Source organism: Rhinopithecus bieti, unplaced genomic scaffold, assembly GCF_001698545.2.
Source record: "Rhinopithecus bieti isolate Rb0 unplaced genomic scaffold, ASM169854v2 scaffold_1014, whole genome shotgun sequence".
Lineage (NCBI taxonomy): Eukaryota > Metazoa > Chordata > Mammalia > Primates > Cercopithecidae > Rhinopithecus > Rhinopithecus bieti.
Genome location: NW_016803499.1, coordinates 3,512,233 through 3,524,722, shown reverse-complemented (window position 1 = coordinate 3,524,722; position 12,490 = coordinate 3,512,233). Strand labels below are relative to the sequence as shown.

General features: G+C 53.4%; 2 protein-coding genes across 2 annotated transcripts in view; one reads left to right on the top strand and one right to left on the bottom strand.

The window, feature by feature from the left end:
• Positions 1-507, bottom strand: part of ANO1 (anoctamin 1) — a 205,656-nt gene extending 205,149 nt beyond the window's left edge. Inside the window, 1 exon segment of the mRNA XM_017887072.1 lies at positions 42-507. Within this exon segment, the coding sequence (XP_017742561.1) occupies positions 42-99 (58 nt within the window). The 5' untranslated portion in view covers positions 100-507.
• LOC108538115 (uncharacterized) lies at positions 98-8,991 on the top strand. The gene is made up of 5 exons (XM_017885964.1): positions 98-676; positions 1,081-1,296; positions 1,389-1,450; positions 8,801-8,856; positions 8,933-8,991. Exons 1-5 carry the CDS (start codon positions 98-100, stop codon positions 8,989-8,991), a joined length of 972 nt encoding a protein of 323 aa, XP_017741453.1.
• Positions 8,992-12,490: the final 3,499 nt, after the last annotated feature.

Here is a 12,490-nt window from a genome sequence, read left to right as displayed (position 1 = left end):
CCCCCCCCCCCCCCCCCCCCCGTGCAGCCCTGGATACTCACGGGCTGTGGGGGCTTCCTTGGGGGGTAGCCCCTCCAGGCCGATGTCGCCCTCCTGCATGGCACGTTTGCTGCGCGGCTCCGGTGCACCCGGGACCCAGCGAGTCCAGAATAGGGAGCGACGAAGTCACCCCTGGAGGTCTGCAGCGGCTCTGGGGGCCAAGGTCCGAGCCCAGCTCGGAAGGGGACAGTCCCCTCTCTCCTCCCCAGAGGCAGTAGCGAAGCCGCGCGTGCTGGAGTCAAACTTGGTTGCCCTCGCGCACAGCCGCGCCGCTCCTCCCCCTTGGCTTTTGGTCTGGGGGTCCCGGCAGACCTCCCCGCCCCCCGGGGGTTACCTGCGGACACCGCCCTCGCCCCGCCCTGCCCTGCGCTCCCCGGACGCCCAGCGAGCAGCGCGGGACGCTGCAGAGGAGCAGTGGCTGGTCCCCAGGTCCCGGCCCGCCCCCTGCCTCCCGCTGCGCGGGGCGCGTCTCCACCGCTCCCAGACCGTCTTATCAGTTGGGGCGGGCAGTGGGGCCCCGAGCGGCCCTGCGAGGTGCGCCCCCACCCAGGGCCCCAGGGAAGGGGTGTTGACTACGGGAGGGAGACTTGAGCCAATCCCCCAGAGACCGGCGCAGCCCTGGGCGCGGGGCGGTTCGGTAAGTGGCCCTGGTTTCCGCATCAGGAGAGCGCGCTGGCCCCCTCCCTCTGGGGGCAGGACCCCGACGAATCACTGTCAATTTGTCACACCAGGAGGCTGAAGCCCAGGGATGGAAAGGAGAGCTGGAGGTTACAGGGCAGTAGGGGCCTGAACTTGAATCCAGAAATTCGCCTCTGCCCACCCCCCTCCCTGGGCTCCCTCCCGCAAGCCACAGCCTGTGCAGAATATAGGAATCTGGATAAAGCCAGAGGGGTTTCAAAGTGGGGGAATGTCCCGTTATGTGAAGATTCCAGTTAACTGAGGCTAAGAGGACTGGAATCGGGGGTGCATCCGGGGACCAGGCAGGGCCTCTGATGCACAGCCTGTCCCCGACCCTTCCTCTTCCCTGCCTCATGGGCTCAGGGCAGGAAGCCGGGGTTGCTCCTCTCCAACCCCTTGGGGTTCAGAAACCAAGGTCTAGACAATTCAGCATCCTCAGAGACAGCAGCGATGTGGGCACCACGGATGGTGTGGAGAACTGCAGTGCCGGCGCCTCCTTGTGTACCCACAAACCTCACACCCCTGACATCTCCAGATAAATACCATAAATTCTCAGGCAGAACTACCATAAACAGAATGGTAAGTGGCTCCGTGACCACAGGAGAGGCCGTGGGGGACAGGGCAGTCGCCTCATCCTTTGAAATGTCATCTGACAATTTCTGCACCCCAAGGGAGGAGCTGACTTGGTGCTGAGGACCAGCCCATGCCAGGGACCCGTGGATCACTTGCCAAGGTAACACTTCACAAGGCGCCCAGCTTTGGCTGCACCCTGAGGGAAACAGACCCCGCTACCCCTGGAGGACAGATCACATCCTGGTGGACAGATCACATCCTGGTGGAAGGGATCTGGATGGAGGAGGAGCTGTCCTCCCCACCAGGCCTGCTGGGATTGGTACCCTAGGGCACTGCCCCAGAAGGAAAACACTTGCTCTTGAAGCAGCAAACCCACAAAGCAATGTTTCCTGCTGGGTCTCCTTCCCTGCCCCAACCTCAGTGCTGTACTGTATAAGGAGAGGAGAGGCAAGGTTCCTTCCTTACAATGAGTCTGAAAGAAAGGTGACCTGCCATTCTCCTTAGCAATGATCTGGTTTCAGTCTGGACTCAGAAATTGGAAGACAGGCATTCAGTGGGATTTTATTCTCCGTGGGCGGCAGGCTCACCCCTAGGAGATCATGCCAAGAAGCCCTGGGATGTGTGACCCAGGAGGGCAAAAGAAGATGGATGGAAATCAGAGCTGTGCTGGACCCTTGCAGAGGCTACATTCATTTCACAGAACTTTTCCATCTGACCATTGTGCAGAAGTCGAGATAAAAACTCATTTTTCTTGGAAGGGTCTGATAGCCAATGTGATACATAGCAATTGCTCAGTTATGTAAATACACAGAGAAAATTTTAGAATTCTTACCCTTGGAATGATGAACTATAAACCAAAAAGGCTCAGGGGGGAAAAAATGTAAATACGTACTGGGACTATTTTTAACTGTCACTGTTTACCTTTTTGGGGCAGGGATGGACTATTGTATATTTAGCCAGATTTAAAATGCACACATTATTTAATGCATGATTATTAGCAGAAATACTTTAAACAGCCATTAATAGATGTTGATTCATTCTGATTGAAGCCCTTTTTCTTCTTTTCATTTTCTTGCCTCCAATTAAGTTGCGTTCGGATGAAACCCTTCAGCTGTGGCCAACATATGCAAAAATGCCAGTTGAAGACCCAGACGTTTAAAAATGATATTTTAGTAAATACCTGAACCAGCTCATTTTTAAAAAGATTGCTCTCAGCTGCTATTTTGGTAAGTGTCATCACGTGATAGTGATGCCAGGCTGGGGAAGGCTGGGCTGCCCATGTGGCCCGCAGGAGAGGGTGGCCCGGAATAGGATCACCCAGAAAGCAGCACCCGGAGCCCCCCGCTTATTTTCCAGGGAACCCCATGCTGCAGACCCTCTGAAGATGAGGGCCTTCCCGACACTCTGGGCATGCCAGGAAGATATTTATGTCAACAGCAGAGTGGGGCCAGTGCACTGGCTCGGGGAGGTGGTGTGCCTGTCATTACAACACACAGCCGTCATTACGGAATACAGTAATCACACAGCACAATGCTTGTAATTACAGAAAAATGGTTTCCCTTTTTGGCGAGGCGGTGAGGGAGGGAGAGAAGGCAGTTCTTGGTGAGGCCAGCACTGGTACTCATCCCCTGAATTGGGCCGGGTTTAAAATAGGCTTTGTAGGGTGAGGGCTTGGGACTGGCTTGAGGGTAGGCACAGCCCTATCCCAAGCCAGGGCATGATCAGATGCTGGGGCCTTGCAGGGACTCTGATCTTGCTGTGGTTTCATCAAGGCCACCAGCACCAGCATCCAGGTCTCCTCTGCTCCCCAGTGCTGCTGGGTCTTAGCAGATGTCAGCTCAGAGCTGACTCGGCCCACAGGCACACCACCTGCAACCACACCCCTTCCGTGCATCCCTCTGTGAATTTCTCCTTTCCTCAGTGACCTTCTCTGGACCCTCAGATGACTCAGTACAGGCCAGATTGTCACCCACACCCTGCCCCCACTGTCACTCGTCATCAGAACACATACAAGGTCACAGGTCATTTAAATGCTGATTTCTCATAATCTCGGGGAGTCTGTTTTCAGTTCGGCTTGGCTCTTTGAATGCCTGCCGTGGGCAGAGCCCTTTCTCAGGTTGGCAGGGGGATGGGAGGCACAAAGGTGAGCAAAACAAAGCCCCAGCCCTCCAGGTCCAGCCTCCAGCCTGGAGGAGTGAGCAAGGTGGTGCAGAAGCTGAGCCTACGGCCTCTGCAGCCTAACAGAGTCAGTCCCATCTTGAACAAGTTTCTTCTCAGCACCTGGGTTTGTGCATCTGTAAAATGGGTCTTGGCAACAGGTTGGAATTCTGTAGGGATAGGACAAGAATTCAGTTTCTAGTCCAAAACTTGATGCACTGTAGGGTCTAGAGGGCATTTTTTCCATCATCTCCATCCCCGTCAGATAGGGCAACGTGGTAGACCGCTGAAAGGCAGGTGGAGGCTGCTCCCAGAAGAGCAGATCGGAGCTCTTGGTGGGCCCTGCCCTGGGGTGATTTGAGAGTGGGTGGGTTTTTCCAGGTGGAGGGTGACTTTTAGGGGGTTCTGGCAAAAGACTGGGTGGAGGTACCGAGGTGGGGAAGTGGGCACCCAGACAGGGATGGGAGCAGCCCAGCATAGCAGGTTCAGGTGGAGCATCTGGCGCATAACGGGGGGCCCCTGGTGGCTACACTCAACAGGGTTAAGGGGGTCTTCTTTGTCATTAAAAAATTTCACTGGGGTGAGAGTCACATAAGATAAAATTGATCATTTTTAAGTGTTCAACTTGGTGGCATTTAGTGCATTCTCAGTGTTGAGTACCCACACTTCTATCCTGTTCCAGAATATTCCCATTCCCTCAGAGTACAGCTCGAATCCACTAGCAGTCACTCCCCATCTCCCCCTCCCCCAGTCCCTGGCAACCACTGGCCTGCCTTCTGTCTCTATGGATTTATCCATTCTGGACATTTCGTATAAATGGAATCATACATTACATGGTCTTTCGTGTCTGGCTTCTTTCAAAATGTTTGGCGTTTGCTTCACATTATAGCATGTATCAGAATCACATTTCTTTTTATGGCTGAATAATATTCCATGGTCTGGGTGTACCACAATTTGTTTATGCATTTCTTCATGGATAGCCATCTGGACTGTTGCCAGAGGGTCTTTGGAAGGGACTAGAAAGAGTCCACGAAGGCGCCTGCAGGGGCTGGGGTGGGGTTGGACAGAGAACTCAGTGGCTGTGCAGGGCTAGCGGGGGAGGAGGAGGGCTGGGGGCAGCTGCTGTGAGCCCAGCCTCCGAGGCAGCTGCTCACCACTGATACCAGGGGCTCCCAGCAGCAAAGCGCTGTTGCTGGAGTGACAGTCCTGCGCTCTGATACAGAGGACCTGCAGCTGGAGCAGGCTTAACTTGCAGAGGGGCCCTTGGACAGATGAGGCAAGCTCTCTGGGCTTCTCCTTAGGCAAGTCTGTTTATTTAACAAACACTTAGAGAGCACTTATTGCGTGCCAGGCCCCGTTCCAAGCGCTTAATAAATATAGGCTCATCGAATCTGTGCAACAAGTCTACGTAGCACATGCTCCTATCGTTCCTACTTTACAGATGAGGAATCCAAGGCTCAGAGAGGTGAAGTGACTTGGCCAAGGTCACACAGCAGTAAGTGGGAGAGTGGGACTTGCACACAAGCAGCCCGGCTCCAGAGTCTGTGCTCTGCTACTGGAAGGCAGAAACCCAACGTTTCCCAAAATACCAGTCTTCCAAGCTCCAGTCCCTGGTTTGAGCCAGATTCATGATCTTCCTATGTCATAACTTCCTTCATATTTTTCTTTAAACCCAGCTCACTATGTCACATTTTATTTATTTTTTATTTTTATTTTTTTTGTAAAGGAGTCTTGCTCTGTCGCCAGGCTGGAGTGCAATGACGCAACCTCGGCTCACTGCAACCTCCGCCTCCCGGGTTCAAGCGATTCTCCTACCTCAGTCTCCCGAGTAGCTGGGATTACAGGCACCCGCCACCACGCCTGGCTAATTTTTGTATTTTCAGTAGAGACAGGGCTTCACCATGTTGGCCAGGATGGTCTAGATCTCTTGACCTTGTGATCTGCCCACCTTGGCCTCCCAAAGTGCTGAGATTATAGGCGTGAGCCACCGCGCCCGGCCCACACTTTATTTTTTAATTGTGATAAAATGTACATGAGATAAGTTGATCATTTTCACCATTTTTAAGTGTGCAGCTCAGTGGTGTTAAGACCCTTCACATTGTTATGCAATCATCGCAGCCATCCATCTCTACAATTTTTTTTTTTTTTTGAGACGGAGTCTCGCTCTGTCGCCCAGGCTGGAGTGCAGTGGCCAGATCTCAGCTCACTGCAAGCTCCGCCTCCCGGGTTCACGCCATTCACCTGCCTCAGCCTCCCGAGTAGCTGGGACTACAGGCGCCCGCCACCACACCCGGCTAATTTTTTGTATTTTTTAGTAGAGACGAGGTTTCACCGTGTTAGCCAGGATGGTCTCGATCTCCTGACCTCGTGATCCACCCGCCACGGCCTCCCAAACTGCTAGGACTACAAGCGTGAGCCACTGCGCCCGGACTCTACAACTTTTTTATCTTCCAAAACCCAAGCTCTGCGCGCGTGAAGCACTCACTCCCATTCACCACTTCCCTGCCCGCAGCCCCGGCACCACTATTCCAGTTTTCTGTCTCTGTGAATTTGGCTGCTCTAGGGACCTCAGATAAGTTGGACCATGCAGTGTTTATCTTTTTGGGACTGGCGTCTTTCAGTTGGTATAATGTCCTCAAGGCTCACCCATGTTGTAGCCTGTGACAAAATTTTCTCCCTTTTTTTTTTTTTTTGTGAGACGGAGTCTCGCTCTATCACCCAGGCTGGAGTGCAGTGGCGTGATCTCGGCTCACTGCAAGCTCTGCCTCCCGGGTTCATACCATTCTCTCGCGTCAGCCTCCCGAGTAGCTGGGACTACAGGCGCCCGCCACCATGCCCAGCTAATTTTTTTGTATTTTTAGTAGAGACAGGGTTTCACCATATTAGCCAGGATGGTCTCGATCTCCTGACCTCGACATCCGCCCGCCTCGGCCTCCCAAAGTGCTGGGATTACAGGCGCGAGCCACCACACCTGGCCAATTTCCTCCCTTTTTAGGGCTTATAGAACTTTACTTTTAAAGAACCCAGTATCACTACTGAAAGTGGAGAGGAAGAAGCACTGGCCATGAACAGAAGTTTCAGAAAGCACCATAAGAATGAGCTAATGTTATTCAATTCCCTGGGATACCCTGAGGAGGCCCTGAACCAGGGCACAGCACAGTTGGCCAGGGAGACAGGTGTGCTATGGAGGCATGAAGGACCTCCTGGCACCAAGCTGAGACTTTCTCCACGACAGCCCCAAAAGACAGCAAGAGATGTGCAAGTTGAAGTACGTTCTCACCACATGTTGCAATTCTCCTATTGGCCAAGTCCTCATGCTACTTCACATTGCTTCGCTTTGCCCCTAAAAGTGTTTTGCAGGGCACTCGTGGCTGGGCTGCTGCATTTGGAAGAAAAGGAAGAATGAGGATCGCTTCTGTGTGTTACGCAGGTTTTGTGAGCTGACTCTGAGTCCCTCATACTTGATATCTTCCTTTTAAGATGTAGGGAGAAGTCCCCAGGCTCAGAGAGCTTGGGCAATGCCATGCAGCTAGAATTAAATAACCACTTGATTACTTTCATCTCTGCTGTCTCATTCGTATGAAGTATGAATTATCGTTCCCACTTAACAGCTCAGGAAACTGACACAGAGAGGAAGAATGGCTTGCTTAAGTCCACGCAGCCGGTAAGCGGCAGAATTTGGATTAAAATCAGGGTCCAGCTGATTCTAGAGATTTCTGGTCAACTCCCAAAGCTCTTTCCGGAGCACCATGCCAACGTTCTGCTTCTCCTTCTGGAATCTGGAATTGGCCTGGGTGCACTCAACACACCAGTTGTAAAATGTTATTACCAGGGGTAATAAGAAGGGTATAGAAATAATAGGAAAAAGCCCATCTTTAGTCCCTGGTAATTTACTACATTCAAAATCTGTCTGCAGGCCCTTGGCCTCTCTTCAACCTTTCTTTGTTTGTTTGTAGGGCTGAGACAGATGAAAGGCCTGAGGGAGGCCTCTCAGAATGGAATCTTCCAGGTATGACTAACATCTAGAGGCCTGTTTACCATCAGAAGTTGCCTGTATCACTTGAGTTTTTGGAATTAAACTGACTCTAATTAATGGTGCAAATATTTACACTCAATATATGGTCAAATAAAACACAGCCTGGTTGTTTCGGCTTAAATAGCACGGAGGCCAAGGCTCTTGGCAATAAGACAGAGGTGAGATTACGAACTCTAAATAGGTTTGTAAGTCATTATTTGAGGATGGTAGATTCATAGAGAAAGTGCTTTCTATAATTGAACACACTTGGGGGGGTTTCTCCTCACATGGTTACAGGAATCATTCAGTTCGTCCTGAATAGACGGATTAGGCTTCCATCCAGGAGTCCATGGGAGAATAACTCTCAAGAGAGGGACACCTCACATGGAGATTCATTTACAAATAGGACAATCAATAAGGTGGCCTGGGCAGGGTGCGGTGGCTTACGCCTGTAATCCCCGCACTTTGGGAGGCCAGAGCAGGAGGATTGCTTAAGGTCAGGATTTGGAGACCAGCCTGGGCAACATGGCAAGACCCCACCTCTACAAAAAATGCAAAAATCAGCTAGGTGTGTTGGCACACACCTGCAGTCCCAGCTACTTGGGAGGCTGAGGTAGGAGGATCACCTGAGCCCGGGAGGTCAAGGCTGTAGGGAGCTGAGATCATGCCACTGTGCTCCAGCCTGCACAACCGGGAGTCAGACCTGTCTCAAGAAAACCAAAAACCAAAAAGACAAGAAAAACCACAGAAGGTAGCCTGCAGGCACCCAGTCCATCCGCTTCTAGGGCTGGGCCCTCTCGGAGGTGCTCTGCCAACAAAACGCTTGCTGTTTTCATCAGACCCGAGGTGGCAGCCTGGTGAAGTGGCCCATGGAGTGGCTCCAAATGCTGCCCCCTTCCAGAAACCAGGACAGCACAGCTCAGCACAGCACGGCACAGCACAGCAGGTTCTTTGCACAGGCAGCAGCGTCTGTCCCCAGGGTCCCACTCTCTGGTTTAATGTGGGTTTAGGGGATGCCAGTTACCAGGGAAAGAAAACACCAGGCCGAGCTGCCCTGGGGACACTGCCCCGCCTCTGCTCTCAGAAACCCTCCTTTGGGAAGCTTTTCTTGACCCCCTCTCAGCCACAGTATGCAAATGACAGCCCCTCAGGAGAGGACCATTCACAAAACCTCCGCTTTGGAGAGGGGAGATAACGCATTCCCAGACATCTGAAGGGAATCTGAGAAGGAGAAGCTAAACCCGATCTCAGATCTCTCCAAAGCGCTCAGAGCAGCCACGGCCTCCGCCCCCGTCTTCAGGGCGCTGGGTCTCAGCACACAAAGCCTTGCGGCTGCAGTTGTCTGGGGGACTGCCCTGGTGAGGAGCTGGCTGCACTGTCCTTGAAATCAGAGGGTAAGTCTGTGTCCCCAGGCCACCCTGGCAGGGATGGGCACTGTCCCCCTTATGACACATTTGATCTCTCACTCAGAGGAGGAGCCAGGCAATGCCCAGCCCTCAGACCTGAGGGCCGCCCTTCCACCGCGCTGATGGCCTGCTCATTGTCAGCTCTGCAGGCTGGGAGGGCTGGGGGCCATCTCATTTTGAAAGGGTCACCCTGCCCTCTACCCACTCACACTGCTCTGTCGGCAGCACCCCCGGGTGCTTAGGTCCTTGCTGTAAGCAGGGAGCTTGGGGCTGTGGGTGAGACTTGTCCACCCGTGACCACGTTTCATGGTTTGGAACATCTGACTGCTTACAGCGTGTGGACTATTTCCGTGGTCTTTGAGTGTGGTGGCTGGGACCACCAGGGATGGACTGGAAGCTTCTGACTGTGACCGTGCACACAGAACAGGACTCGCTAGGGTTGCCCGAGCCAAGGTTGGTGTGACAAGTTGGGTGACACCTGGGGGGCTACACCTGGCCCCCTCTTTTAACTTCACCCACAAGGATTTCATACCATTTCTGGAGAGCTGGTTTGCTACCTCCCTACTCTGCAAGATGAGCTCCCTCATGCTTAGAGAAACAGAAGAGAGTGGGTGTGCATCAGACCACCTGGGGCTGGCCTCGTCACTCACCACGAGACCTCAGCAGAATCCTCATCCGTCTTCCAGGAATAACAGCAGCCCGCAGAGCAGCCATCTCCCGGGGGTATAAACATGAAGCTCACCCTTGCCAGGGACCCAGCAGACACCAGGCCTGACCCCTTTCAAGCCCCTAATATTCTTAGCCATCGTGTAATTGTCATGGCACGTGCCGGTCAGGGCCTGGCAGCCAAGGTGACTCTCTCTGCAGTGGCTCTGCATTCGTCTTATCCAGCTGCCATAGCAGATGCCGCAGACGGGGTGGTTGAAACCACAGACACCATCTTCGAGGCTGAAAGCTGGAGTTGAAGGTCAAGGTGTCACAGGGCTGGTTCCTCCTGAGGCCTTTTCCTTGGCTTGCAGATGGCCACCTCCTCCCTGTGTCCCCACGTGGTCATTCATCTGTGTGTGTCCTAGTCTCTTCTTCTTAGAAGGGGCTAGTCCGATTGAATTAGGGCCCACCTCACAGTCTCATGTTAACTTGATACAGTCACATGCTGAGGTCCTGGAGGTCAGGCCCTTAACAGGAATGTAAGGGGACACATTTCAACCCATGACAGGAGTTATTAAAAGGACCATTTTGGCCGGGCGCGGTGGCTCAAGCCTGTAATCCCAGCACTTTGGGAGGCCGAGACGGGCAGATCACGAGGTCAGGAGATCGAGACCATCCTGGCTAACAGGGTGAAACCCCGTCTCTACTAAAAAATACAAAAAACTAGCCGGGCGAGGTGGCGGGCGCCTGTAGTCCCAGCTACTCGGGAGGCTGAGGCAGGAGAATGGCGTAAACCCAGGAGGCGGAGCTTGCAGTGAGCTGAGATCCGGCCACTGCACTCCAGCCTGGGCGACAGAGCGAGACTCCGTCTCAAAAAAAAAAAAAAAAAAAGGACCATTTACAGAGACGCGGCCCAGGTGAAGGGCAATCAGCAGTGCATCCATGGCCCAGAGCATGATGGGGACAGGTGGGCACAGTCCCTAAAGGCCAGTGCTTCCCCCACCCCAGGGCACAGAGAACAGCCAGGCCAAGGGCGGGGCTGGGGGCACCGAGGGTCTCAGCACAGCATGGTACATGAGTGTTTTGTCCTCACCTATGTGTGCAACACCATCAACCAAAACAAAATCACGCCAAGTTCTACTGCCATGCTCCTGCCAGTCAATAGGATTCTGGACCAGCTGTGCTAAAATGTGGGTTATATCACCTGCCAGGTGGTGCCGGGTTTCACTGGCTGGTGGGCTCTGGTTCCGAGACCGGGGGGGCTGCTTTGTGGAAGTTGGTCCTGGAGAGTGGAGCCCAGAGCCACAGAGTCCCACAGCTGCCAGTGGTGGGAGGGGCAAACCCCATCAGGATGGTTTGTACACTTCCTAGGACCAAGTGAGGGGGTGTCTCTCTGGCACCCCAACTGCCCACAAGCTTCTGTGCTAGAAGGAGCCCAAATCACCCCTGAAGGGGGCTCCAAGGGTGGCCCTCAGGGGCTCACTCAGCTCTCTCAGGTTGGAATCCTCCTTTCTACAGAAAGGCACCAGTTCCCTCATCCCCCGCTTCAAAGACAGTGAGGGCCTGCGGTTCTTAGTGGGTCCATGGGGGCTCTCCTCTGGGGACACCTCAGGGAGGGCATAGAAGGCGTTTGTCATTTTGGGGAGAGGGCTGTCCAGCACCAAACTCTCCTTCCATTTGGGGGATCCCCCGCCGGTGTCAGATTGACAGGTACAGAGTTCACTGCGGGGAGCGGGGTAGGGAGGCCACTGTTTCATCTCCCTGGCAGCTGGGCCAACTGGACAGCGTGGACATGGGACCCAGGTTTGGCCAATCGGGTGTGCCCGTGAGAGGCTCAGCCTCTGGCCCGGAGAGAGCAGGTTCAGATTCCCTTGGTGCCCTCAGTGGTCATGGTAGCCACGCGCAGTGGTGGGGCTGTCCTGCAGGAGTGTGGGGCGGGACGCTGGTCCCTCCAGCTCCAGCCCCTCCCATAGCTGCCTCTCAGGGCTTTCCATCCTAGTCTTTTTCAGATGAGAACCAGACTCTGATCCTGTTGCTTGCAGCCAGGAATCCTGACCCACAGAGTGCAGAGCTCACACTCCTGTCCAGAAGGCTGCTGGTCTCGGCATCTTCCTTCTGAGCCACAGGTGTGGCCCGATTTCACGGGCACCATAAACTGTAGAACGGCTCGTGTTTCTCTCCTAGAACTGGCTGCTGGGAAGCTCAGAGACAACCTGTGGAGGTGCACTGAGCAGTTGCTTAGGGCTCCAGGTCACCCACAGGTGGGTCCCCATCCCTGGGTCCAGGTGTCACGGCCAAGAGCATGAGGTTCTGCTGGCCGAGAGACTATGCTGCACGCCTTGGACCAGCTCAGCCATCTTGGACAGATGCCTTTTCCTTTTTGTGCCTCAGTTACCTCATCTGTAAAGTGGGCGTTCGTTCATGGTAGTGCCTAACCCAAGGTTTGTCATGGAGAACACATGACCAAAACCAGGTGGAACAGCCTGTGTCTTGACCATAGTAACCATTTGTAAGTGTTAATTAAATATTGTTATTATTATTATTATTATATTATTATTATTATTATTTTGAGAGGGAGTCTGGCTCTGTCTCCCAGGCTGGACTGTAGTGGCGTGATCTCAGCTCACTGCAACCTCTGTTTCCTGGGTTCAAGCGATTCTCCTGCCTCAGCCTCCCGAGTAGCTGGGATTACAGGTACCCACCACCACACCCGGCTAATTTTGTATTTTAGTAGAGACAGAGTTTCGCCATGTTGGCCAGGCTGGTCTCGAACTCCTGACCTCAGGTGATCCACCCGCCTTGGCCTCTCAAAGTGCTGGAATTACAGGCATGAGTCACTGTGCCTGGCCTTAAATATTATTTTTAATATCTGACTTTCTGAACCTTATCTTCCCTGTGCCTCATTTTTCCTTGTGAACTTCCAGATTGTCTTATTTTTTGAGGAATTAAAAACATGTTGGTAAGCTACCTCACA